Source organism: Corapipo altera, unplaced genomic scaffold, assembly GCF_003945725.1.
Source record: "Corapipo altera isolate COAL_440 unplaced genomic scaffold, ASM394572v1 56, whole genome shotgun sequence".
Taxonomy (NCBI): domain Eukaryota; kingdom Metazoa; phylum Chordata; class Aves; order Passeriformes; family Pipridae; genus Corapipo; species Corapipo altera.
Genome location: NW_020884896.1, coordinates 7,309,174 through 7,336,871, shown reverse-complemented (window position 1 = coordinate 7,336,871; position 27,698 = coordinate 7,309,174). Strand labels below are relative to the sequence as shown.

Sequence of the window (27,698 nt, the reverse complement as noted above, 5' to 3'; positions counted from 1 at the left end):
TAGATTAGGGCATATGACGAAGAAATGTACTAACAACACCCAGGTTGCTAATCAACCTGAATAAACTTGATTCGGACACTAAGGAAATAATACCTATACACACAAATTTACAAACACAAACCCTTTTGAGTAACATTAAAACTGTTACTTAATTCAATAGCCACTTCAGGAAATACAAAGAACGGGCTGACTTAACAGTCCCAGCTATTACTCATGAACTAGCCAGCTACCAAACAAAGCTGTGCCGCCACATTTGCCTGGTGCCCTCTTTATATTGCAAAGTCTTAGTGCAGCATAACACACAGATTGTCTCCTACCACCACATATGTCCACCATCCGAGCTTAAAAAAAAAAATCAAAGCAGCAGTGGTGAAGAACATGCAACATGCCAGACCAGTGGTAATATAAGCCAGTTGTTGCAATGCTGTGGAAAGAGGAAGGGTGCCATAAAGGGATCTATAATTTCCCTAAATCAGACAGATGTCACTATGCTGTTGCTCAGACTTGGTGCCCTTAATCTTCTTTGTGAAAGTGATACTTGTTGAGCAAACTTATTTATGTGAGAAATGTAAGAAGATGGCCTTTAGAATGAGGACAGTGTTGGAAAACACTTTTGAAAAACCTTTACCATGGCCTTATCATTAGCTAATACTGCTGTGCCGCAGCTCCCCCACCCCTACAAGGCCCAAGCCTGTCCGAGTTCAAAAAGCATTTGGTCAACACTCTCAGGCACATGGTGTGATTCCTGGGGTTGTTCTGTGCAGGGCCAGGAGTTGAACTCAATGATCCCCATGGGTCCCTTCCAACTCAGGATATGCTATGATTCTAAGGAAACGAGCATGACTTCTGTGCCTCGGAAGGATGTTAGGCAGCTCCACAAGTTTCTATTTGTGCCACCTTTGAGCAGGAAAATAGTTCGGCATCCCTGGGATCTGCTCCTTTGCTTTGATAAGAGCTGTACGCGAGGTTACGTGTTTCAGCTGCTTTCCTGACTCTCAGGCACGACCACCAGGAGGTCAGAATACATCCGAGAAGCAAGATGAGCGCATTTCCTCTCCGTCCTCCGTGCCCTCGGTACGAAACCATCTGGGAAGCTGAGGGGTAGATCAGACTGCTCGCTGCTGCCCGCCGGAGGATGGCTGGGCTCCTAGGGCTGGCGGGGGTGGTTTGAAGGAGGAGAGAAACAACAAACCAAAGAGCGGAGGGCGCCCGCTCGGGCCGGGCTGGGCTGGGCGGGCTCCTGCCCCTCGCCGAGCGGAGCCGCCGCCGCCCCGACAGCGCCGGTGTGCGGGGACCGCCCCGGGAGCGGCGGCTGAGCCCGCCCGGCCCGGTGAGTGTCGTGCCGGGACCCGGGGGTCCGGGGGGTGCAGCCCGGGGGGACGGGGGGTGCCAGGGGGTGGGGAAGGGCCGTGCCGGGCTGCCCGCAGCGGGTCGCGCTGCTGTGATTGCCCCCCGGATTCTCCTTACGGAGTAACTTTTGCCTTTAGCTCGTTTTGCGCGCCTAAGCGGCTCCTCTCGGTGGGTACCGGGACGCCGGCAGGATCGGGCCCCTAAGGCAGCTTGCTGCGCCCACCAAAGTTTTTGCTGAGCTTTCGGCATCTCTGTCCCTGCAGCCCAGGCGGGAGCCGAGCGCGGGGGGCAGGAGGTGCCCGCTCCCAGGGCCCCTTGGGAGGAGCGCGGGGGGACCCTCTGCGGGACCGAGCCCGGGGGACCCCTCGGCCACCTCTCTTCTCTGGGGACACAGCCCGGAGCGTCCTCGGGTCAGCGCTGACCTCGGGCATGTGCAGTCCATGCAGAACGCATCGCTGAGCTTTGCTGCGTGTTCAGTGTTACACGGCACGGGCTTAAAACTTCCTTGTCTTTCTTCTGAGTTACACTACGTCTCACTAATGAGCACAGAGGGAAGGAGTGATGTTTTCAGTAGAGCTGAAGGAGGGATATTTTCAGTAGAGCTGCTCTTCTTTTGTGCGGGCATGTTTTTGAAAGTGGCCAGCATGTATTTGTAGCTCAAACCAGAGTGAGCCAGGACTGGGATACTAGAAGTCACGGTCTGTAAAACTGACATGCAGAACCAGAGCCTTAATGGCCCTTGCATCTCCAACTTGGCAATCTGCCACTGAAGCAGTTCTCTTGGGAAATGCCATACTGAAATCCTTCAGGAAAACAGGACACGTTGCTATTGGTATCTGTTATGTGGTTGGGCAAGATGAGCAGCAGCAGTCTCTCTAGGCGAACATTACTATTAACATGTTTTTAATGAGTACTGTAAGCCTAACCCATACTCAGCACATCTCCTTCAGGCACCAGTGTTTGCCATGAGCTGCCAAGCAAGGACATGAGCTGCCATGAAAGCAGCACTTGGACAGGAGAGCCACTGTAGTGTAGGATGCCTTGGTTTGCAAGGTTTTTTGGTTCGGTTTGGTGATGATGATAATTCTCCTCTGCAGCTCTGACTAAAGTGATTGTCTACCTTCATAGGTAACTGCTTTTAAAAACCGTTTCTTCTTAATATATGTGAAAGGTGCTCTCTCAGTCCTTAAGGAAAAGCAGAGCATAGAAATTAGGAATGGAAACTTCGAGCCTTCTCTTCCTTGTTTTCAGCACAATAGACGCTTCGTGCTGCTCCCACGTGGGAAATGCACACACGTGCATTAAGTGTGATTGCCACAGATGTGGAGAGAGGTGAATTGATTTGCCAAAGGTCAGAGAGCCAGTGTTAGTACTGGGATCAGCCCGAGGATTTCTTGGCTCTCAGCTGGTAGATGACATTCTTTGTTTGCATGACTTGGGTGTACAGGACTCAGTGGTCTGTGTTTACACCAGTGGCATCTGCAAGGAAGAAGAGACCTGTGCACACCAAAGGCGTTATACCTGTTTATCAAGAGCTTGGGCGGTGGCCCCTCCCCACCTAACTGTCTTCCTCTTTTTGTTGCTTGAAGCATTACAATCTACTAAGAACAACCTTTCTTTTTTTTGTCACACTACCCTCTCTGTCTCAAGTCAGACTAAATAGCCCTGGTGAGGGATTGGGGAACTTCGCGTTCTTGAGTAATTGTTTCAGGCCATCTAATGGCTAGGGCCACCAAAAGCTGCATGTCTGCTCCCCTTTCGGTTTTTTATTGGTTCTATGCATGGCATTAAGGGCTTTTGTGTATTTCTGCAGGATGTCTCAGGAGGATACCAGTGCTTGTGATTCTTTTTATGTGGCAATGAGTAACAGGAGAAGGGAATCTGATGTGCAGAAACCTAACACTGGTGTTCCACAAGCTGATCTAACTAATTTCTGCTTTTATGTTTAAGAAAAGCTGTATGTTTTTCAAAGGGACAGTTTTAGGCTTCCATTTGCAACTATCTACCTGCTGACTGTTGTTCTCTTGTTTCAGTGTCTTGGAATTTGCTTGCAAAGTAATTAACACACCATGATATCAGGAAACACTCTTAATGGGTTGTATTGTGGTGTACTTTCTTTTTTTTTTTTTTTTTGGCTCATAGCTTAAATTAGTTCCCTGAGTGCAATAGGTACACAGCGAAAGGGGTGCTTTATTTTTCTCAGTTGCATTGTTTTCTTCTGACACATCTGCATCCCCTCTAAAACAAATATCCTGGCAAAATTTAAGCTAAATTTAGCCTCTGTTGACAAGATGAACATTAAGAAGCAGTATATGAACCCCATGAAGAGTCTGCATGAGTCTCCCAGCTGTCCTGTGCTGTCCTGTCCAGCACACTCTGCTCTGCAGAATTGCAATTGCAATCCATAGCAATGGTGTGATGGAAAAGGAAGCTGAAAAAAGCTTCTGGCTTTTCCATTTAGGTCCCCTTTAAAATGGACCATTGGGTGGGCCAGCTCTTTCTCTCCCAAGTGTTATTATAATCCATTTATACTGGGGAAAAAGCAGGTTTGCTGCCAGGCAGCATACTTTCCATCAGCACATGTAATTGCTGGGTGATGGAGAGAGGTAGAGACTCTGGTTTTCAGGCTGGAGGGAGCGTGACCAGGGTGTGCAGTGGGCAGCATTGTCGTGTGCCCAACCATGAATTCCAGGTTTTGCAGGGATGTGAACTCAGCTGTGTAAGCAAAACCTCCTGCCTGTTCACTCCCCAGCATGGGCAATAGGCAGAGAGGCAGGTAGCCAAGCTTTAAGCAGCCTCAGGAACAGAGAGCTGGCCTGGGGTGCAGCTGCAGCAGGACTCTTTTTTTAGCTTGTTTGTACTTACACACACGTGTGGGCCATGAGAAGTTGGCTGAGCCAACCTTGACCAGCAGTTCAGCAAAACAAACGGGTTTTACTGCCATGACCTGAAGGCCAGAGTAGCTGCTGAGCTCCACTGGAGCAGGGGCAGCTTTGATTTCTGTCATGGAGAGGAGGCTCTCATATAGGGCTGACTCAAAACAAACACTGTGCTGTGTTGCTCCCGCTTCCTCATGGAAGCAGTGTTAAGGCATGTGCAAGACAAGGAGGTGATCCAAGACAACATGGCTTCACTAGGGGCAAATCATACCTGACCAGTCTGGTGGCCTTCTGTGATGGAGTGGCTGCAACATTTGGCAAGGGAAGACTGACCAGTCATCTACCTAAAATTGTGTAAGACCTTTGGCATGGTTCCACATGATATCCTGATCTCCTGAGTGGAGAGATGTGGATTGGAAAGGCTGACTGTTTGGTGGATAAGGATTTCACTGGATAGATGCAACCAGAGAGTTGTTGTCAATGGCCCTCTGTCCAAGTGGAGGCTGGAGATGTTCCTCAGGGCTGTCTTGGGACTGGTGTTCTTTTATATCTTTATCAGTGACATAGTGAGATCAAATGCACCCTCAGCAAGTTAGCAGGTGACACAAAGCTGAGCAGTGCAGTTGACACAACAGAGAGAAGGGATGTCATCCGGAGGGACCTGACAAGTCTGGGAGGTGGGCCCACAAGAATTTCATGCAATTGCACTTCTGCCAAGTGCAAGGTGCTGTACCTAGGTCAGGGCAAGATATGAGGACAGACTGGGAGAAGAACTCATTGAGAGCAACCCTGCAGAGAAGGACTTGGGGATTCTCATGAATGAAAGGCTGTACATGACTCAGCAGTGTGCACTTGAAGCCCAGAAAGCCAAATGTGTCCTGATCTGCATCCAGAGCAGCATGGCCAGCAGGTTGAGGGAGGGCTTGTTCCCCTCTACTCCGCTCTCATGAGACTCCACCTGCCACATCCAGTTCTGGGGTCCTCAGTACAGGAAGGTACATCAAACTGTTGGAACAGGTCCAAAGGAGGTCACAAAGATGATCACAGGGCTGGAGCACCTCTCCAATGAAGTCAGGCTGAGAGAGTTGAGGCTGTTCAGCCTGGAAGTTCCAGAGAGACTTCATTGCAGTCTTCTAGTACTTAAAAGGGGCTTACAAAAAGGTAGAGCAACTTTTCACATGGACAAAAAGTCATAGGACAAGGGGGAACAGTTTTAAACTAAAAGAGGAGAGATTTAGTTTAGATGTTAGGAAATTTTTTGCTTAGAAGATGGTGAGGCATTGGAACAGGTTGCCCAACAAAACTGTGATTGCCCCACCCCTGAAAGTGTTCAAGGCCAGGCTGGTTGGGACTTTGAGCTGCATGGTCTAGTGGGTGGCATCCCTTATGGCAGGGGAGTTGGAACTTGGCACTCTCTAAGGTCCCTTCCAGCTGAAACCGTTCTGCGACTCTGTGACTGCCTCAAAGAGAGTGAGAGAAGCTTTGTGCTGGTATGTGAGGGTGCACAACAGGCACATCCACTGCTGAGAAGGACCTGCTTGTAAGTGGCCTTAGACCACCCCCAAGGTTCAGTCAAGGTCTCTCCAACATCTGTACACATGTAGTTGAGGGAGACTCTGACTTAAACTCTTTCTTTTGAGATTTAGAAATTATTTTAACAAGTGAGGTTGTGCAATTCCCATAGCAGCAGTACCCACACAGCACTTCATAGTTTCTTTCCTCCAAGCAGAAGCACATGCTGCACCTTACTGACCCTGAGCCACCATGAGATCAGGCACTGCTGGCCCTGAGGGCTTACAAACATCCACTAGGATATTGTGAAGGTACAGTGCAAATCCAGACCTTTGGGGTTTGGGGTGTCTTGCTCCTGTGTTTGGCAGTCTGTGCTGTTGCTGGCAGTGTCATGGCACTGGTTGAGCAGAGGCACCTGCAGCCCTGCAAGCTGGGAGGGCAGGGCAGGGCAGAACAGAGCCCATTTGCTCAGTCTGGCCTCTAAGAAGACAGAGAGAAGTGAAACTGTACACATGGTCTGGTCAAAGCAGGTACCTGGGAGGAGGGAGGTGAAGTGAGAAGGTCTTCAGAAGAACAAGGTTGCATCAACCTAATACAGAGCCCTTAAAGTACCCAGCTCCAAAGCCCAGCTCAGCCCACACTGATCATGATTTCATCAGGCTTTGGATGACAGTTGGAAGGTTTGAAGTGGTGGTAGCAGCTGGAAATGAGGGTGGTGGATACCTGCTCCCCAGCCCATTGTGCAGCTGGGTAATATCTCCTTTATCTACCTGCAAGCAACTTGTTGGGTCCTCTCCTCCCTTTGGTTGGGGAACTTTGTTTTTTTCCTGTTGCATGTAAAATTTCTTCACTTCTCTCTCCTAAAATATGGTAGTTTGTCTTTTGTGGTTCAGTGTTTCACATCTTCCTGTCTGCTCTTAGACTTACTTCCTGTCTCTTCTATATTTTCTGTTTCTCCCATTAGCTCTCTAAACCCAGCTCCCCGAGCAAGTATTTCTACCTTACAAGCTGCTTACAGCAGCCAGATGCCTTTTCTAGACAAACCAATCCCAGACAAAACTGTCCCAGCCCTTGCACTTATGCAGCTGCTAATTTGACCCTAATCCATTTTAAAAGGAGAGAGTTGGTGGGTGAGGATGGAGTCAGAGGAAGGGAGGTCCTTACTTGCCAATATGTCTGCAAGGCTGGCAGACCCACAGTGTGATCTGCACACTTTCCCATGGGAGAAGCAGCATTTTGACTCTCCCCTGATCACTTCAAACTGATTATTTCTGGTCTCTTGAGCTTTTATGATAATTTTATTAGGTAAAGGGGTGAGTTAATCTCTTTTTTAATCAATTCCTAGTTTAGATAACTGCATTATATACCCAACTGCTGCCTGAACTTCCTCATTCATTCACTTTGTGTTTTGCAGACTTCCTGGCTGTGCTTCAACAGTGGGTGACTGAATATAGTCTTGTCTGCATCACGGCAATAGTAGTAATGTGAAGCCTAATGAGCACCTGCAAAGCTGTGTAGCAGGTAAGTGCTCCAGGGGTCATTCTTCCTTCCAGATTTGATGTGATTTAAAAAAGCGTCTTGATGGGCTCTCACTAGGAGATCTTGAGCCTTGCAGCAGAAATGCTGAAAGGAGATTGGTGTGGCTCATATTTTAGTAAATGTTCCCAACAGCGAGGTTCATACAGCTTCTTGCAAAGTAAAAGTAGCAGTGTTGTGAAAGTTTAATTTGGAAATGGCTTCGGTGTAGAAGATCAATGTTAAAAGCCTCTCTCTTTTGGACTTTCAGTATAAAATTGTTTTTATCTCACTGCTTGTTACGGTTGGGATCTAGTCAGAGAATGATGGCAAAAGGGAACCAACAGGTCCAAAACTTTGCCGACATCAGCTACTGCTGCATTTTCTGTTGTGCAGGAGAACTTGCCAGAGGTACCTCACCCAGACTGGGCAAGTACTAGATCCCCACTCTTCCAGGTGTTAGAGAGAGAGCAAAGGCATAGAAGTGTGTGGACAGCCTCCTGGTGATCAAGGGTGACAGCAGAGGCAGCCAAATTGAAGGGAAATAAGCCACAAGCCAGCAATGTGGAGAGTTTTCGTGTTTGTATCAAAACCCCTGAAAACATGCTGAAAGGAGAACTGCAGGGTGAAACCAAGATGTCTGGTACTGCTGCTCTGTGAGTGCGTGACAGGAGGCTCTGCAGGTACCAGTGGTGGGAAGGAAAGAACTGGGGCTGATGACAGAGGGAGCCGCCAGAGCAGCAGTCCTGGCTGCCACAATGTCCTGCTTTGGCTGCGAGTACCTGTTAGTTCATGTTCTCCACATGATTTTTTTCTTTTATTTATTCTGGATCAGTGTTGGGTGGTGTCTGTCCCCTTTTTCCCATCGCAGAGTTCAAACGGCTGCTCTGCTCTAGCAAAGCTCAACTCACAGCGTTCCCTGGCATGCTCCTCCAGCCCTGATCAAAGCTGTGAGACCTGGCCCATTGCCATTCTCCTGTGTGTAAATGAAGCTCTTTCTCCTTTCCCTTCACCGTCTTTCATTATTATCCCTCTTCCAGAGGCAGGTTTTTCTGGCTGATCTAGCACATTATTTGTATCAGCGATATTTACCTCAAGGCAGAGATGCTTTTTCAACATTTATAGGGAAAGCATCTGATCCATCCCACTGCCATGCTTAGAAAAACCAGGCATGGTGTTGGCAGGGATGAGGACCATTGCAGCCAACTATTGCAGAATTTAAGCCCTGTTAGGTACAGCCTCTGACTCATATGGTTATTCTGGTTGCCTGGCAAAGGAAAACTGTTACTGTTCCTTCACTTTCAGAACCAGGGGGAAGAGCACGTAGAGAAGGTTCTTGTGTCTGACCAGTTGTAAGGTGTCAGCTGAGCGACCTGTGTAACCAACTCGTCTTTCTCTGGGCTGCCTCAAGGGATGGTGGACACTGTCAGTTGAAAAGATAGAGTTTGTGGCCAAACCCAAATGAAAACAATGTAAATTGGCTTCAGAAAGCCTTGCTTTCAGTTCTTCCAAATTGCAGAGGATTTGGTGACGTGTGATGAGCACCTGATGAGGAGTGGGAGCAAATGATTCCCACGATGTCTGCAGGGAGGTGAGTAGTTCCCTAAGACAAGATACTGCCTGCCTGTGCCAGAATCCCAGCAGGGATCCAAAACAGCTTGTTTTGGAGAAAGCACATGCAGTGATAAGGAGACTTTCCTACAGGTAGGGGCAGTTAAGCAGTAGTCTAGACTGCCTTGGGAGGCAGAGATTCACTGGAAGTTTTTTAGAACAAAGTAGATAGAGACTTGCCAGAAACCATCCAGGCACAGTGTAGGCCATGCGTAGGCAGAGGGAAGAAACTCTATTGCTTTTCCAGAACTCTTTTTTCCCTATTTTTTAAGTTCTTTTCTGTTAACACGTACCAGAGGTGGAGCTAAGGAGATGTTCTCAAGCTTAAAAAGTGGTGCTTGATATACACACTCTAGTGCTTCCCAGAGGGGCTTGGTCTTGTGTATCTTTGTCCAGAATGCTTAGATCATAGTCCTCCTGGATGTTCAGGTACCTTACTGCCGCTGGTTTCAGAGGAGAGTTTGATTCTTAAAGGCCTCTGGGGATTTAGCATCCAAATACTTTGGGACTGTTGGAAATGTGAGGGAAAATACTTGAATTTCAGCAGCACAGACACTTCTGCACTGCAGATTGCAAGTCATTCATGGTAAGTGAAGATGAGCCTTATCTTTTTCTTCCAGTCAAGTGGGGGCAAGGATGACAGGGATGTCTTCATCTTTATTTTGGGTAGCTGAAATCCACCGGCTGAGCCTCCCCTACTGTGACACACAGTGACATAAATTATCGGCACACTAGGTGACATAAGGACATAGAGCTGTACTGCAGTCCTACCTAGTGAGCTGGCTATGCTCAGTCTAAGTATCGTGGGCACTCTCTTCTGCTGCCAAAGTCAACAGATGGTCTGAAGGTGCTTGGATGATGTGTGTCCCACCTCCCTGTTGACCCATAGCTGCATTGTGTTCTTGGAATAGGTGCAGGGTTATGATCTCATGCTCTGAAGGAGTTACAGGAAGAAATGTCAACTGAGAGGAACATGTTTGTGTAATAAGTCATCCACAACACGTGCTCTCAGCTCAGCCTTGTATTTGCTGCTAGTCCTGGATACTTTCAGTCTCCCATGTGAAGCTGGAAGCTGTCTTTACTCCTTACTAAGCTCCCTGCCTGCTGCAGCAGAGGGGATTTTTGTGCCTATGAGCAGGGGCCCCACAGCTATGACTCACAGTTCCCATTACGTGGTAACTTAGCCTTTAAGTGTGCAGAGAGGCTGTTCCTTGGCTTTCAAACAAAGCCTTCCTTTGTTGTGCTTATGTTATAAAGGAAGCAAGTTTTGTGTTCACCCCACATCCCAAATGAAAACCACGTGGCTTCACAGCCTTAATATGTGTGTTCGATAATTCTGTTACAGCACTGCAAGTTACATTGCTCTTACCCTGTTGAGCCTTTTCAGAGTTTTTCTTCCCAGAATTCAGTTTACAAATTCTTCAAGGAAAGAAAGAGCTTAGAGATGTTTCCTTTTGTTGGTAAGAAAAGGGGACTGAGCAAAGAGCACATGAAAATTATTAAATATGGGTACATGTGGCAATAGGCTGGTCTCTGAGTCATTCCCTTGGGTGAAAATGGCTCTGAGTTGGTGGCCACGGGTGTTGAAAGGATGAGCTTCATGTAAATATTGCACGGAAGTGGGGCAGTTTGTTTTTTTGTATGACTTTACTTTCTTCTGCTGCTTTTTATTTATTCAAACTCATTTTGAAAAGCAGGGTTACCAGCAGTATTCTGCAGCCAACATATTTGTGTGTGTGCGTCTGTCTTGGCAGTTTTTAAGTTTATGACTAGTGAGCCAGGACTGGGATTACTGCTTCCCAAAGCATTTGTCTTGTTTCTCCTGATCTTTTCTAGAGTCACCAGGTAATAAAGTAAGAGGGTCTGATTCTTCCTGCAGAGGCTGCCTGAAATACAAAGTGCCTCCGCTTAGATCAGGGAGTCATCCTAGTGGGAGTCAAAGAAATGGGGCAATGCAGTAAAAGTGCTGTTTCGTGTTCTCTCTTCCTTCCACACCCTCTACCCATCCCTGCAGGGGCTTTCACAGTCTGTTAGGATGGGGGTGTTTTTTTATTATTATTTTTATTTTATTTAAGGAACTATATTGTATTTTACAAAAAAAGCTGGGATTTCAGGCAATGGAATAAAGCATTGCTTTTCATTTCTGTGGTGACGTTTTGGCTACAATAGCCAGCTTTTAAATACAGTTCCTCCCCAGTTGTTTGAATACAAACAGTAGTAACTAGTTAGCAAAACAATAGTGCAGTATCACACAAACCTTCAATCCCAGTCAGTGTTTTTGAGTCCTGTTTAAGCAGATCCTTGGGCCTGCAGGTCTCCTGACTGTCACCAAGTCAAAACTGTGATGAAGTAGAGGATCTCAGATCGGCCAAATTCCCAGCCTGCAATGACAATTTCTTTTTGCCGTGTTTTTGTTCAGCGTCTCAGTGTAGAACTGTCTGGCAACTACTGTGGTTTCTACTGTCTGTAATACATAAGTGCTCATTGTTCCATGACCGAAATGGAACTTCATAGTTTCACGTGTAAAATGTAATCATTCTGCAAGTCATGTCTGAGCCATGCCAATATCCACACGTGCTTTTCCTAGATGTGCTGGAGTGGTGTATCCCTGCTGGGAAATAACTTTCTGATGTTTTCACCAACTATTATAATACTGAAGTGTTTGTCTCAGTGGATGTACAATGTACAGTTAAGCTGGATGTGTAAGGATGCAGAACATGTGCTTACCTTAGGGATAGGAGAGCCAGAGTAGCCACTGCCTGATTTGACAACACTGATGTGGGTTCTTTCTGCCTGGGTGAGAATTAAGTGGGGGAAAGGAGGGCAGATTTGAACAAATATCTTGGCAATTGAACCCTTTTTGTGTTCTCCTCACCTTTCCCTGCGGTGACTGCCAGACCGGATCAGTGAGCCATGGCTGGCTGTACCTGCAAGGAGATGTTGTGTGGCTGAGGGGGTGACAGCCAGAGTGGAGCACCAGGTGGAGGCCAGAGAGCATCTGTGCAGTGACATTGCTCCATACCTCATGGTTGACACTATCAGACTTTTGATAAAGCACTAGAGGTGTTGTGTCCATCTGTGCTGATGAAAGATTGTGCAAGGGAACGACCAACTATTGCCTGGGCTCCCATCAGGTTGCGTTTGAGGGGGAGGTAAGGGTGGTAAGTTAACTTTTTTTCTTTGTGTGTGTCTTTTCTCCTTCTAAAAAAAAAATTAAAAAAAAATCAAAACCAAAACCAGCAAAACCCACAAAAGTTCTGTCTGCTCCAGTTGTTTTCCTCACAGTTAACAAACAAAATTTATTTGGCTTAAAAAGCCAAGCTGTTCCTGGCTGTGATCCTACTACAACAGCTCAGTACGTGGGTGGGAGCCATATACACACTTCCTACCTTTCCTCTCCTGCCTCCCCTGCTGCCAACACTATGTTCCAATTTGTGAAATCCCTTCTTAGTCGTACGAGGAGGAACCCAAGGCACTACACAGACTGCCCATGGGCTGCTTGGTGACAAGAGCTGAGCTGGCTTGCACGGTCAAAAAGCAAAAAAAGACATGCAGGCAATGGGCAGGATGCTGAGTAACACACTCCTCATGCTGTTAGCTTTGTCTCCTGGTCTCCATGGGCACCTCTTCTTGGGTCCACCTTTGCAGTGAGTAAACAGTGAGTGATCTGGGGGCATGACCTGGCTCTGTGTTTGTTTATTAGTTGTTACAGCTGCCTTTAATGGTGGCTGCTGGCTTTGGGGGCTGGAAGAGGGAGCCAGAATCATGTTTGCTTTACTGGCATGATATCTGCATGCACTGAGAAATAATGACTTAGAAATGGCCACATAAATCTCCACTTGCTGATGAAACTGAAAATCTAACATGTGCCACATCTGTGGGTTTTGGAAAAGAGACCTAGAAGGCAAATAGCTCCCCCTGAACCAGAAAGAAAACTTCGTATTGTGTAAGCTTTGGATAAAGGGAGACCATGGGATTTTATGGCAATATCTTATAAATGCATCTGTATGCAGCGAAAGCTGACGCAGGAGGGGAGGACCTCTGAACATCCTGAGTGGTACTGCAAGAAGAAAAGAAACAATCTGTGCTACTTTTACCCACACTGGAATGTTAGGGCTTCAAACTGCAGCAAGGGAGAATTAATGAGGCCTGAGAAATAGCTTCCTGATGGTAATGAATAACTGGAAGACAGGAGAAAGAATCCCTGTCTTTCCTAAGGCAAGTCAAGCACTGCTCTGCCTGAAGAGATGCTGACAAAATCACTCCTCGTTTGGACCTGGGGCTGCATGGCAATGTCTGCTTCCAGAGCACTGTCAGTGCCACTGACTGCTTATCTATTCCGTGAATCCGCCTGTCCGTGGGAAGGAAGGGCTATCTAGTCCTGCACACAGGATGAGCATCAGCATTTCCTTGGAAATACCTGATCTGGTGACCCCCAGGAGGAAAATATTGCTTCCGAAAGTCCACAGCAGACCTGTTGGGCAGGATGTCCGACTCTGGCTGGGCGACTGACCCTGTTGGCACTGCAGCAGGCCTGGGACAGGATGTCCACGGATGTCACAAAAGGCTAACGTGTTCTCAATCAAACAGCAAAACAATAGCTATCAGGCAAGTGGCCTTGTCCAACTGCTGTGCTGTGGCCAGCAGCTAATCTGGGGTGGGGCTTCCAGGCATGGTTTGGAAGGCAGTTGCTTGGCCATGCCTGACTTTTGTAGTACTGGGCAGGCCAGCTGGCTTGTTCTGGTTTCAGACGTGGTTGTGTTACCAGTCTCAACACCGAGGCCTCTGCACTTCATGTATTGGTGTATTTGGTCCTCCCCCACTTGCGGCTTTGGTAGAGAGCCAAAGACAGAGCCCAATCCCACCTGTCTGTGCTGAACCAGCTGCAATTGTGCTGGCAACTGGAATTCGGTATTTTGTCTGTAGCACTAATTTAATGCTCAAAAAACAAATCAGAACATGAGTTATCGCTGCTGTGGCTGGCACTGCTCTGTCCCAGCCGGCAGCTCATCACACCAACATCCAGCACACAGCTTAATTCATAGCAGGGGAAAGAACAGCACAAGTTGGTGCTGCTCAGGCTCTGTACTGGATTCTTTACCCGCGTTTGTCTTGGCTGGGCTGTGTGTGCTGCAGCTGACTGTGTGCTTAAGAAATGGGAGAGCAGGAGCCTCTTCTGGCTGCCCCGTGCTGTGTGATCTCTGGGTGGGCTGTGCTGGGTGCTGTCACAGCTGAGGGCAGAGTGGGAAGTGTGTGGGGGGGGTCTTTATGGCTCTGTATAGGTCTGGGACACATCCTCACTGCAGCAGTAGGGTCTTTGTCCTGGAGGATAGAAGCCAGCTGAGGAACCTCATCTGAGTGCCTGGGCTCTTGTTGTCTGTGCCAGGTGAAAGCTGGGCAGGGTGACATGTGCTGATGTGTACGCTGTGGTGTGGGAGGGGTAGACTGCTGCAATACACCCTTAGTCATCCTGGGGTGTGTTTCAGTATGTGGAAGTGTTCATCTTGGCTCTCAGGGCCCTCCAGCTGCCTGAGGGCCCAGAGCCTCCCTAGATAATACTTCTTCAGTAAAAATGGTCTGAGAGCGAGACAGGTTTCAGTGAAGTCCTGCCAAAATCAATTCCTCGAATCCTGTGAAAGCTCAGGTCAAACCGGGAGAGCAGAGCGTTGACCTGAAAGTGATGAGGGCAGGAACCCCAGGGGCTGGGAAGGAGACCAAAGCTTAGATTACTTTAGTCTCTCCTGAATTTGGAGGAGAACCTTCAACAGAAGTTTCTGTTATCCCAAGTAAGTGATAAGACTACAAGAGCATAGACATGAGCTCTCTTTTTAAAATATGTGCATATAAATTAAAACATGAAAATTTTCTCAGTCTTTTCAGTGCAAAAAAGGCAAAATTTGAACAACAAATTTCCAACAACTAATGGGAAGGGCCAGTCTGGTATCTTTACAAGGGTATTGCTTTCTCTAGTGGTACCTTTGTCTTTTTCTTTGAACAGCCAACCAGCACATATCTATTCCTGAGGCTTTACATGCAGCAGCTGGAAGGAGAACTGCACTCAGCACCTGTCCTGAGCCAGAAAAGGCCTTTTGACTGCTCTGTAAATGTTGATAGGGAGATGGTGGAAAAACAGCAAGCAGTATGCTATGAGGTTGTCTGAGTGCATCTTTCTAAGTTTTTGGCAGGAACCATAGTACTGATATATATCTCTGGAGTTCCCATTTCTCTGCCATTGTGCATGTGTCTTACAAATCAGAGCTTGTAGTCCCCACTGAGAAAAAACATGATTTCTTTCAGTGGCAGCTGGACATAGCTCTGAATACCTGCAGAGGTGGGAACGGTATCTGCAGATTGGAGAAGGACATAGTGTGTTACTAAGAGCTTTCAGCACACTTTTATTCTGGACTAGATATTCAAAAATGCAGCAGAAACATTTTCAGACTATACACTCAAAAGGCCAAAAGGCAAATTTTTTTTACTGTTTTACAGCAAGAGGAGGAATCGTGGAGCTCCCAGAAGCTGAGCCATGAGGGAGTATGGTTGGGCTGGATGAAACCCTTCAGACTGAGGTTCACACCTTCCCAGTTAGAAAGTCCCAGTTGCAGGTTAGTGGCTGGTTTGAGCTATTAATCTCTCCAGGCAAAACAAGTAGCAGAGTCCTTTCCAAGCCTCAAGGACCTTTCCAGTGAGAGTGTCAGAAATCGCATTTGTTCCCATGAAATTTCTGGTTTCAAAAATTTGGCAGCTTTCAATAAAGAAAACCTCCCAACCAGCTGTAGTTTCTATCATCTCTTTGAAATGCCTCTTTTCTTGCAGCCTACCAAAGCAAAACACAATGTGGCAGCCACCTATTCACTGCCTTTTGTGTCAGCCCAATCGCAGGAAACAATCGAGTGTGTTGTAAATGATGTCTTGGCGTGTTCCAGTGCATTACTGAACCACATTCAGTGGCTTGACTTAGGGTTTTCTAATTTAAGAATCAAAGCTTCAGCCCACTCCTATCTGGTTTATTGCTGAACACTGGCCAGACCATGTTTTGCTTCCCAGGATTCAAAATGTAAGGGAATAAAAACCCTGAAAAAAATAAAGCTGTATGGGAACTCTTGAGTAAAGAAAGGGATAGCTTATGAAAGAGAAATGTCCTCCCATGTCTTCAGAGGAGATGGAGGGTTGTCTGAGCTCAGAGCATATGAGCAGCCTACAAAGGCAAGTTGCAAGCTGCCATTTAAATCCCCTTTACCAAGCTGAGCAGGAGGTAAAAGGCTCTGAAGGTCCAAGAGTGTGAGGAAGGCTTGGGTACATCAGATATTGAGCACATTTTAGCTGGAATGGACAGGACAGTGTCATGACTTCAAGCATCATCATCTCTGTGAAGGACTTTGTTGCTCATGCAGGGATATCCCCTGTGGCTGGTGGGAAGGGGGAGCACACGTTGCCACAAGGTAGCAGCTATTGCAGGTTGGTCCACACAAACCCCGTACGAACTCTGTGATGTTCCCAGGTGAGGAGGATGTCTTCAAGGCAGAAACTGCAGGTAGAGCTGCTGCCTGGCTGTGTGAAGGCTTCTTCATGTGCTGCTTCCCTTTCCTTACACCACACTGTCTGTAACTGTATTCCAGGTAAGCAGGTGAGCCAAACATCACCAAGTGGTGCAGCAAAGGGCTTTCAGATCAGCTGGTGAGAGAGCTGGCCTCCTTCTGCTTGTGGTTTCATGGCACCAACCTGAACTGCATGATAGCAGTGCCATCTTTCCCCTTCCTCTCTTGGGGCTCTCTGCATCATCCAGGACCTCCTGTAGGGCTGCTCACAATTCTCCAGGTGGGAAGACTGCTTCAGGCTTGAAAGGATGAGGCCTAACCTACCTGGGAGCTGAGGGTGGAGGGCTGCAGGTGCTCTTGGTGGAGCCTTTGAACATACCAAGTGCTGCAGGATGTAGCTGATTGTTGTTTCTAATCAGACAGCAGAGGGATCAGCTGCTTTTATCTCTCTGAGCCCTCACTCCCCAGCTGGAGAGTGGCATGGTGTCGGCCCCCTCACTTCCCAGGCTTGTTCAGAGCGATCATTAACCTTAAAATTGGTGAAGCCCCTACTCACTGAAACAGTGAGCACCATAGAAAAGCCTGGAAGAAAACTAGTTCTGGTGCCAGAGGCAGGTTTGAACAAGTACCATCACATGCTGGGCAGTGAGCAGAGACAGAGCTTTACATCAAGACAGCGAGGCTTCACATATCCTGGCCCTTCTCACTTTCTCAAGCAGCTTTCCTTGGTCTTGCTGCTCCTTTCTCTGTTTTGTGCCCACAGGAGCACAACAGGTGGGGTTTCTGCATTCTCAACTGGTTCAGGGAGGGCTGGTTTGGCTGCTGGCAGGGCTGGCCTGCCTGTGATGCAGCAAGGAGCACAGCACCCTCCCTCAGGGAGTCTTTGGAGCCTTGGGACTGCCACAAGAGGGTCTGCAGCAGGTAGGTGGACATAAGTCTGTTACTGAGTTTGGACATTGTCCTTACTTTAAACGGGGAAAAAAATAGCAGGGTGAGAAATTTGGAAAAGGCTGAAGAGTGCTTTGAGAACTTGCTGTTTAAAAACTTACGAATACCTTTTTTTTTTCCCCCATACTTGAAATGTTGCTAAATTTGATGCGTAGATTAAAAAATTGCTGTTTCTCTTCTTTAGTCTCCAGCTTGGAAACATTTGGACTCACTCCCTCTTCCCCACACAAAAGCTGTCTCAGCCAGAGTAGGCATAAATATTTTTATCAGGCTTAAATAGCTTGGGCTGAAGTTAAAAGCAATGGAAAAGAGCGACCTTTGTTATGGGGAAAGCTGGAGCCCCAGTAGCAGGCAGTGCTACTGGTTTCACCTGTATTATTGAGTCTTTCCATATTAGCCAGGAAAGCTGGATGTGATGAGATGTGGGAACGCTCTGCCCATACCACCCTTACTGCTGCCAAGGCGAGGCTCCACTGACGTTGGTCACTGAGCATCATTAATCTTAAGCCTTAACCGAGGTTAATGTTTGGCTTCATTTTCTGGTGTGAATAGCTACAGTAGCAAAAGGGCAGTTTTGACCAAGAGAACTTCCTGTGTTCAGGCTGAAAACAGACATGCCTCTTGCAAATTCATGTGATCTGAAGATTTTGTCACTTCCAGTTTTCATTGTGACTCTCTTCCAGAGTTTGATGCCTGTAGAATTTGATGGGGCAAGAGATGTGTGTGTGCTTCCTAACCTACTCTCCTGCAAAATCAGCTGGGGTAGCCTAGATGTCAGTGACCTGGAGTGAATTCAGCTGAGCCAGCAGGTGATGGACTTGGGGATGCCAGGTCTAACCCCTTCTGCTACCAGAAGGGACAGGTAACTTCTGGAAGTGGTGTGCCCATGGGCAGCTGGGTATGAGAGAGTCTTGCAGGCTACAAGAAGATCCCAGGAAAGCTGACTTCTTTCAGCCTTATGCATCTAAGAAGTAACTCGGTAACAGTAAAACATTCCATCCACAGGGACAGAGGTCTAGCAGGGCAATGCAGCAATGTCATCCTGGTCAAGACTACAAGAAGGAGGCATCTGGCCCCTGGCCATGTTATTTTTAAGCTTGGAAAGCACATGTGGTCTGCAAGAGCATAGCACTAAGGAAAGGAACTCACCAGCACTTCCTGCCCTGCCCCGGCAAACTGATAAAGCCCTTTGCAATGCAGGGCGACCACAGTTTATTTTTAAAATGTGCCCAGGCATTGAGCTCACAGAATAACTGGAACACCCAGATTTGGGCATTAATTCAGCTTTAATTCATTGCCTGATGAATTAAAGAGTTAATGTAAATGTAAAAAGGACAAGACAGGCCCACAAACCATCTCCAGAGAAATGACTGCATAAGAACGTTTATCTATGCATGTGCATGGGATCTAAAGAAAGGGAGTTGGTAGATGTTGCACAGGGAGGGGCACGTAGCATTATCCTGAGCACCGTGTGAATTTTCTTGATGCTTGGACAATGCATCTCAGTCCTGTTCCCTTCCCTTGTTATTCCAGTCCCAGCCCTCTCATAAGCAGAGATAATTGCATGCCGAAGGATACAGTTCCCATATACAGTAAATGCTCACATGGAGGAAATCTGGGTTCCTGCAATCAGAAGCCAACAGTTTGTTGCGTAGTTGCGATAACAAGGTCCACTGGGATGGATCTATCTTTATTGTGTGCCCTGCGGAGGCATAAATGAGATTGCCAGAGATGTTCTCCTTGCCCAGATGCTGGGACAGCAGGATTGCTGTGAACCAAAATATGCAGAGTTCAGGCCTGCAAGGAGCTATTGCAGGGGGAGGGAATTACAACCCTCAGCTCCCGGAGCACAGAGCGCCTCACCATCTCTTGGCTTTCTGTGAGAGAGCCTCATTCCCACAATAGGATTTGTTAGGAATGAGATTACTCTTTCTGGTCTGATTGATTAGGTATTTTATTGATAGCCTTATTTCTGTAATAAAAAACCTTCTCTCTCAAACACACTTTTGAGGGATTAAAGCAGTTGTCAATTAAAGCTTGTCAGCTTTGTTCTTCTGATCTTCCTGTGCTGGGACTGAGCAGTGATACTGCCAGAAGGAGGGACTGGTGAGCTCTCTATGTCCCAGCAGTGGGCGACAACTTCAGGTTGTACTGCCCTGGGCAGGCACTTGGGCTCTTGATAGCGATGCCAGCTCTCCAGAAACAGAAATGCCACCCGGGAGGAAACAGCCCAAGCACCATCTGGCCCAGCCTTCTGTGAGGTCTTGTCAGGACCAGACAGATACCCTGGCAATGGGACCATGTTCTAGAAAGTTGAGAATTAAATTCTTTCATCGTGAGTCCCATGGCACAGAAAGGTTTAATAAATGTGAGGTTCAAGCAGCAGAGCCAATAACCACACAAAACCACTCCAAAACACAGTAGTGGGCTCAGTCATGCCAAGGGCCTGTGCAAGGCTGCTGGCACATGGCTGGTGTGTTCCTCACAGCCATGTTGAGGGCACTTCCAATGGGAGTGAGCTGGCTGCAAGCACAGCTGTTAAGGGAGTGTTTGGGAGAGATGGCTTACATCAAAGCCGTGGTGTTTACTAATGTCTTCCACAGATCAGTAGTGTAGTAAGCACCAAAAATAAACAACCTGATGCTTTTAAAACCACTTGGCTAAAGGAAACCCTTTCCAGTTTAACAGTGTCTGTGTCTCTGCCCTTTCTCTTGGGACTATGATCATGAAGCATCCTGGGGGGCAGAAGGGTTTGCCACAGCCTGATCCTGATGGTGTTGAAAGGCAGGAAGAGCTTTGCCTGTAGTGCCTTTTTAGAAGCACAAAACCATGCAGGCTTGTTCCTATGCAGGTGCACATCACCAGCACTGGCAGTGAAGGTTAGCTCTGATCCAAGCACGCTATGTGGGTTCCCAGACATGCTTACCATGGAAGGTAGTCAGGACAGCCCTGCCTATGCCATTGCCACATCTGCAACATCAGCCTTACATTGAGGAAAAGCAGTGCTCATCTCCAGTCCTGCTTTCTTACCTGGCGAGGTCCTTCCTGCTTCTTTCCCTTTCTGTCCCAGGAATTTTAAAGGGGGGAAGGAGGATGGATGTGCCCTCCCACACTGCCCCAGCAGCATCACAGTGGGTTGACAGGAGCTAGTGCCTTCACAGTTCTGTTTTTCGAAGATCACTTGATAAGAGCCATTTTCATTCTCACCAAAAGCTGATAAAGCCTCTTCAGGAAGTTGGTTGATAACTTGCCAAAACACCATACACTTAGGAGCTTCTAGACTCAAGCATTTTTTTCAGGGCTAGAAAGGATGCTGAAGTTTTTATTCAGTGGGAAGTTTCTTACTTTTTTTTTCTTACTTAAGGGAATATGCTCTGAATAATGGGTCATTCTAGCTTTCTTTCTCTTCCAGGGAAGGAACTGCCATGCCTGTGGGAATCTTCCGGGTGTGCCTACTGGTGATTACAGCTATTGTCAACCACCCGCTCTTCTTCCCTAAGGAGAATGGCACTGTCCCTGAGAACACGGAAGAAATCATCCAGAAGATGAAGGAGCGGGAGGAGAGCCTTCGGCTGGAACAGTTGCGCTTGGAGCAGGAGATTGCAGACCAGGAAGCCACACAGAAGGCTCTGGAAAAGGCTGCATTGGTAGTGGAGGAAACCAAAGAGGAAAAGGTCCGATGGGATATGTGGACTGCCCTTTCCATGGTCATCTTCCTGCTGATCGAACTCTGGAGGCAGGATTTCCAGGAAGGGAATTGGCAGGACATAGGAGGAGAAGAGGATGACATGGCTGTCCTGGGGAAAGCATTTAAAGGAGTAGCCTTCCCTAACAAGGCTGTCTTGGCCAGCTTTTATGAGAGGCGCATCCTGGGCACCACCGGAGACATGGCCAGGATGCGGGAGATGGTGGAAGGATTTGCAGATGACCTGCTGGAGGCCTTGAGGAGTGTTTGTAACCGGGATGCTGACATGGAAGTGGAGGATTGCATGGGTGTAGGGAGCATGTATGAGAACTGGAGAGTGCGTAAACCTTTCGTCTGTGATCTGATAGTGCCTTTTGCCCCCCCGGAGCCATATTGCTTTCGCTGCCAGACCTGGTGCTCTGGGGACTCTTTTCCCCCAGATGAACAAGGTTATGGCACTATCAAGGTGTGCAGGGCAGATGAGGATGTGACAGGTTGCATCTGTGACAAGACTAAACTAGGGGAAGATATGCTGTGCCTCCTCCATAGCCAAGTCAGTACTACCAGGCCCAGCAGTGAGATGGAAGACCTCCTGTGCTTCAAAAATACTCAATATCTGGATGCCGATCAAGTCATGAAGTGGTTCCAGATTGCTGTCACCAAGGCCTGGAACAGAATCTCCCACAAGTATGAATTTGACCTTTCCTTCAGCCTCCTGGACTCGCCAGGAGCCCTGAAGATAAAATTTAGATCAGGGAAATCGATTGCCTTCAACCTCACCCCTGTGGTGCAGTATGAAAACTCCGATGTTTACTTCATCTCTCATTTCCCTCGGAGCAGCCTGGCAGCAGATGTCCCCTCCAGCACTCACTGGTTTCTCACCTTTGCAGTCTACGAGAGGAGGTTCATCCATCTGGTCTCCAAAACACTGCCTGCCAATGCCTGCCATGTCAGCTGCCTGCAGATCCTCTCCTTCCTCCATGGGAAGCAATGCAGCCTCACAGGTCCAAGCGGGCTCACCAATTACCACCTGAAGACAGTGATGCTGCATCTCCTGCAGGCACGTCCCAGTCAGGACTGGGCCCCAGAGAAGTTGGAGGTTCGTCTACAGGACATGCTGAAATTCCTGGAGAAATGTTTGCATGAAAAGAAGCTCTACCACTTCTTCGTTGGCAATGGGAAGGTACCAGCAGAGCTGGGTTTCCCCATCGTATTTCAGAGGGCTGAGCCTCTCAACCTTTTCCGTCCCTTTGTGCTACGCAGGGACGTTTACAGGAAGACGGTGGACACGTTCCACGAGATGCTCAGGAACATGTCTGCACTAATAAATGAGTACACAGTGCACATTCCCCTTGCACACACCAATGGGATCCGTAAGGAATCCCTTTAACCAAAGCCAAACTCTAAGCACAAGCCCAGAGGGCAACTTTCTGAAGCCTCCTGGAGACAACTGACTTTGCCAGTACAGCTTCTTGTCTGCAGCTGAACCAGTCCTGGGTCATGGTTCCTGCAGGGAGGGAGAGGCAAGGCGAGGAGGATAGGTAGAAACTGGAAGATGTGGTATTGAAGTAGGTTTCTGCTCCACTGCTGTGCTGGCTCAGTTTTATGCAGCTAAGAATATATTTTTCTGTTGTGCCTCAGTCATGCTGCAGTGGTGGTTGAGGAACAAATACAACTAATTTATTCAGATACCTGCAATGCAAACAGTGGTGGTGGGTGATGGTGGCCAAATACTTCATTTCCTTTGGAAGGGGGAGATAAGAAAAGGGTGGAGGAATCAGAGACAGGATCTCGGGATCAAAGGAGCCTGTCTGCTCACAGACAAGAGGAGCTCTGCGACGACCAAGGGAAGCACAACATAAGACTCCATGCTTGTGTGGAGAGGAGGAGGGTCATGCACAAGATCTGGACTGGATGGAGATCCCTAAATCAACCACAGCTTCAAAGGGACTTGCAGTGGTAGTTTAAATGGCTTGTCCTGTCCTTCAGAAACACCCTGCATGCTGCACATTGCATCTCCAGTGGAAGGATGTAGCAGGGTGCAGGGTCTGTGTCTTTGGACCATTTTATTCGAGTCTTCCATGGTAACATAGCTAGTGGTTTATATTCCTGGCCATTTTCTATGGGTAAATGGACAGGAATCTTTTTTACCTTAGATAAAAGAAACATCACTATTGAGTTCTGACATTTTGGTTTGTTTGTTTTCCTTACCTTGGTGCAGTAAGGTTGAGAACAGCCAAGAAAGGAAAATGGGGGTTGAACTACATGATCTTTTGAGGTCCTTTCCTACCCAAACTATTCTAATTCTATGACTGCTATAGGTTTTGCTTTCATAAAAGAAGCAGTTCTCCAAAATTGTACTGTAATGAAGCCAATCTCAGCAGTCTGGTAGCAGAAGTGAACAACCACCTTCCAAATGAGAGGGCATCTCCCCGCATGGTTTTAATGAGGCCAAGGCCAGCAGGATCACTCTGAGTCAGGAGGAGGAGAAGGAAGGGATGAAAAATGTGCACATGTAGTAGAGCTCGGCAGTGCTGTCTCTGCAACTCCCTTGTGATCAGTGTTGTATGCCTTCTGCTCCACATACACAGGCAAAAGCTCCCTTATAGGGTCTCCTCAATCTTTTTAAAGACTGCTGCTCTGATGAGGCTCTGAGGAGCTGCTGCTTGCAGACTGTAATTTGCAGAGCTGGGAGTGTGAAGGATTAGTGAGCTGCTGCAGGCTTTCAAGCCAGGGGAGAGTCTTGTGGCATATGCTAAAAAAACCCAAACAATATAGAAATGGAGATGACTGAAATCCCTCAGGAATCAGCATGTTTGCTGTGCCAGTGGGCTGCCCAGCCACAGCAAGGTGGCTTTGCTAGAGGAGAGGGCTCAGGAGACCCTCACCCTCTTCAATGTGCTTTGTACAGGTCCCAAGCCAGGGCCTCAGTGCAGATTTGCTTTGTGCTGGTCACAGAAGCCTGTGTTCCAGTGCTAAGAGGCCTTTGCCGTCATTTTCTTACATTAGAATTTCCTGCAAAGTTTTACACTAGGGCTTCTCTGAATCCTGTTTACAAGAGGGTAGTTCTTCTGTGAGGTGAGACCCATCAGGGATGATCTTACCACATTCCACAGGTTCCTTTTTATCAATCTTCTCTTATCAGATACAAGATTTAATCCTATATCATTGCTGGGGACAGCATACAGCATGAGGCTTATTATCCAGCCTGTTGATGAGCAAACTCTCCATAGTCGTGCCCTCTCCTCCCTTTACCTGCTAAAAACCATTTCACCACTTCATTGATGTCTGCTCTTCTCTGTCCCACCATCAGTGACAGACACTTTATGCACAGAGAAAGCTTCTCCTGTCTCCACACGTGGTTTGTAAGAAAGCACAGGTGGGGACAGGGAACTCTTTGCTCAAATCACTGCCTCTCTTGGCTTTTATTATCATGGCTATTGGGTATTTAAGTGATGCCTCTGAGCAGAAAGTAAGGGGTAGGTAGGAAGTAAAATGGGAAAGTCTGATGAGTAGTGCTGATAGGAAAGAGTCTTGGATCATCAGTGCTTGCTTCAGAACCTTGGAGATGAGTGCCTGGGATGGGAGACTACCAGGGCTGGCAGAGAGGGCTGGACTAATTGCTAACGCTAACGAGTGCTGTAAGCCCCAGCTTTCACTTAGTACAGCCAAGCAAGCCTTCCCCAGTTGGAAAGAGAGCAGGAGCAGTCTCGGGGACACGACAAGCAGGTAGTGACAAGCAGAGGTACAGGGAGGGTGGGTCCTAATACTGGAGCCTGGAGGCTGCATCAGAACCTGTGAAAGTTGTTTGCAAACCCAAGCAATTTGCCATTTTTACCTGCCCAGGTTTACTGCACAGTGCCTGTAGCAGATCCAGCTTTGCATGGGCTGGTGGCAGGCAGGTCATGCTGAAGAAGTTGTGGTTGGAGTTGCTTCTAAATGTGTTCCTAGCCCAGCCAGAGAGAAATAAAAATTTCTCTGCCGTTTCCTGTCCAGAGTCTAAATTTAGACTGTCCAAAGAACAGAAACAAATTTGTGACCCAGGTCTCTCAGGAAATGACGTTCAGGGTTGAAAAATAACTTTTATATAAGGTTGAGCAGGGGGAACATGAGAAGAAAAGGCTGTTGAACAGAATAAGGTAACTCCCCTATTAAAATGTCAGAATAAAGCTTTGCAATGCCAGTCCTACGGGCTTGTAAACGAGCCCAAACTCGTCTTTACACAGCTCCAAGCACTGCTGCTCAGACTCAAAGGGAACCCAAACTGATAAGTGGATTGTCTTTTGTTCTTTGTTTTCTGTACTTGTGTGCCTGTTCTCTCTTACGCCCAAACTGACCCTGAAGTGTTCTCATGGGGTTTAGTTGAACCCAAGCTGGAGCCGAACCAATGAATTCGTGGATTTGATTCCACTGAAAGAAATTGCTTGGCTTAATTTTCCTACATAAATATGCTCATTTTGCCCTGAGCACCTTTTAAGAGGTCTGTTCTGTGCATTTAGGCTGTGAGGAAACCCACACATACTTGTCTGGGGGGAAAAAGTGGTTTGTGATTATAAGCTGTGCTCCAAGGAGCCTCAGGGCAGAGATCTTCCTTGTCAGCCATATACCAGAGGTATAGAAGTGTCCCATCAGAGGAGATGTGGGTACACAGCGTTTCTTTGGATCAGACCTCTGCAGTGGTACAAGGAGGCCGTGATGTGAAGCACATCATTCCTTGGACTTCCTTGTCTTTGCCCATCAAGTACTAGCTCTATCAGTAAAAGCCCACATTTCACAAAAAAGGTTTATAAAACAGTTCAGCTCCATCAGCTGTCAGGCAGTAAAAATGCCCTAAAACATTTTAGTGTTGCCCATGTGTAGTTCTGCCTTGACTGAAATCTGTGTGGGCATTCATAGGAAGCAGCTTTAAAGGATGGAGGTAGAAATGAGAGTTTGTGGTTTAAAGTGGAAAATGTTCTTTTAAAACCAAACTGCATATGACATAAACACACAAGATGTCTTTGGCAATGCCTGCATCTCTGTAAGACATTCTAGGGAAGGGTAAATGGCCTGTCCTGCACCCCTTCCTTGTGTCTCAGTAGTGTTCTTGCTATTTGCTGACTGGTGAATTCAATAGATGAACTCCTAGTGCCTTCTGCTGCTTTCCAACCACTCCCTCCACCCTCAACTTGTGGTTTTAATATTTTATTATAGGCTCTGTCAAGGCAATGGAATTAGTGGTGGCTTGATAGCAGCCACTGATCTACAACATAGCCTCAGGAGCCATTTGCCTTTAGGAAATGTCTTGGTCTAAGGTTATTGCTGTGCAGGAGCTGAATGTCTTCTAAGGGGAGCTGTTGTGTGTTCACTCTTTACTATGTGGCAGCCACAGAATACGGCTTCTCTCTCTCCAAGTTGCTCTATATAGAGGTCTTAGAGGGGTATAAAGATGTGTTTTAGCAAAAGGATCCAAAAGTTTATCCAGTATTCAAGCAGCAGGATTTGGTGCTTGTTCACCAGACATTTTTAATGCAAAGCCTTTGCAATGTTTTCTCTGTGGTGAAGAAATAAGACTTTATGCACCTGTAGCAACTTTGCTGCTGACCATTGAGGGGTTGGCTCTCATAGGAGCATACCGAGTAAACAGCTTTATTTATTACTTGTCTTTTTTTAGGATAGGGGGGTTTGTGTGTAATACATTAGCTCAGAAGCAAAACTGTAGTATGGCAATGCAGCTGAGATGGGCAATAACACCAGAACTCTCCAAATTAAGGTCTTCCTTGATTGACAATGCTGTACTTAAACTGCTGCTTTTATAGCAGGATACTGTTGAATTTGTATAGATCTTATCATGCAGCTTTATTTATAATAAAGTCTTGTACAAAATCTAAATTAGTGTGAAGTCTCTTTTGTTTCCAGCTCCCCCAAAAATGCTTCTAACAGAGCAGAAGGATAGAGTGAGGGTATTTCCAGTGTGATACTAGCACAGTGAGCCCAGCATCAAGAATCCCTGCGATTCCTGACCAACTGTAGAAATAGCTCCAGAATAAATTGCAGTGTGAATATAAAGTGGAATAGCTATTCCAAAATAATGCCAGGGTTGTCAGTCTTCTTGAGAATATGAATCCACAGGAATTCAAAATAATTATACTGAATACATCCGCACAAAAATACCCTTTCATGGCAGGTTCTAAATGACACTGGTAGTTGTTGCCTTTTTTGGCTGAACCAGAAATTTCCTGAGTTTCCAGTTTAGTTAGAGGAATCCTCTTTACCTGCTTGTTTTATGGGTATCTAGAGCCAAGTTGCAGCGACCACCCACCACCATTTAATCTCCTGCTTAAAACTTTTGCCTGCTTAAAGGAATGGCACATCCTTGTTAATATTCCAATGTGCTCTGGCTCTGGAAGCAAACCCAAAGCTAGTTATTAATTCATATAATAAAAATACCACTATTTCCTTGGCAACATGCCTTCCAGACCCACAGAATGCTCTGCATACCTTTAATAACTCTGCCTTCCAGTGACCACTGAGGCTGAATCAGCACTGAGCAGCTCTGAGAAGCAGCTGGCTTAAAAACTGCAGCACAAATCTACCTAGGCAGGTGTTAAAATTTCCCGGGGTCAACCACACACACTGAGGTAAAGGGAATTCTGTAGTACAGGATCATAAGCAGTCTTG

The 27,698-nt window shown here is 47.1% G+C and overlaps 1 protein-coding gene across 5 annotated transcripts; it reads left to right on the top strand.

Annotated features, from left to right (window-relative positions):
- Positions 1-932: 932 nt before the first annotated feature.
- On the top strand, positions 933-26,899 carry ITPRIP (inositol 1,4,5-trisphosphate receptor interacting protein). Of its 5 annotated transcripts, XM_027648141.1 has the most exons (5): positions 933-1,074; positions 5,959-6,052; positions 7,156-7,262; positions 9,297-9,453; positions 20,766-26,899. In XM_027648141.1, exon 5 carries the CDS (start codon positions 20,779-20,781, stop codon positions 22,426-22,428), a length of 1,650 nt encoding a protein of 549 aa, XP_027503942.1. In that variant the 5' UTR covers positions 933-1,074; positions 5,959-6,052; positions 7,156-7,262; positions 9,297-9,453; positions 20,766-20,778; the 3' UTR covers positions 22,429-26,899. The 5 variants fall into 5 exon arrangements, with proteins under 5 accessions (XP_027503942.1, XP_027503939.1, XP_027503940.1 ...); XM_027648138.1 differs by lacking the exon at positions 9,297-9,453 and having other exon boundaries at positions 934-1,074; XM_027648139.1 differs by lacking the exons at positions 5,959-6,052; positions 9,297-9,453 and having other exon boundaries at positions 934-1,074.
- The last annotated feature ends 799 nt before the right edge of the window (positions 26,900-27,698 follow it).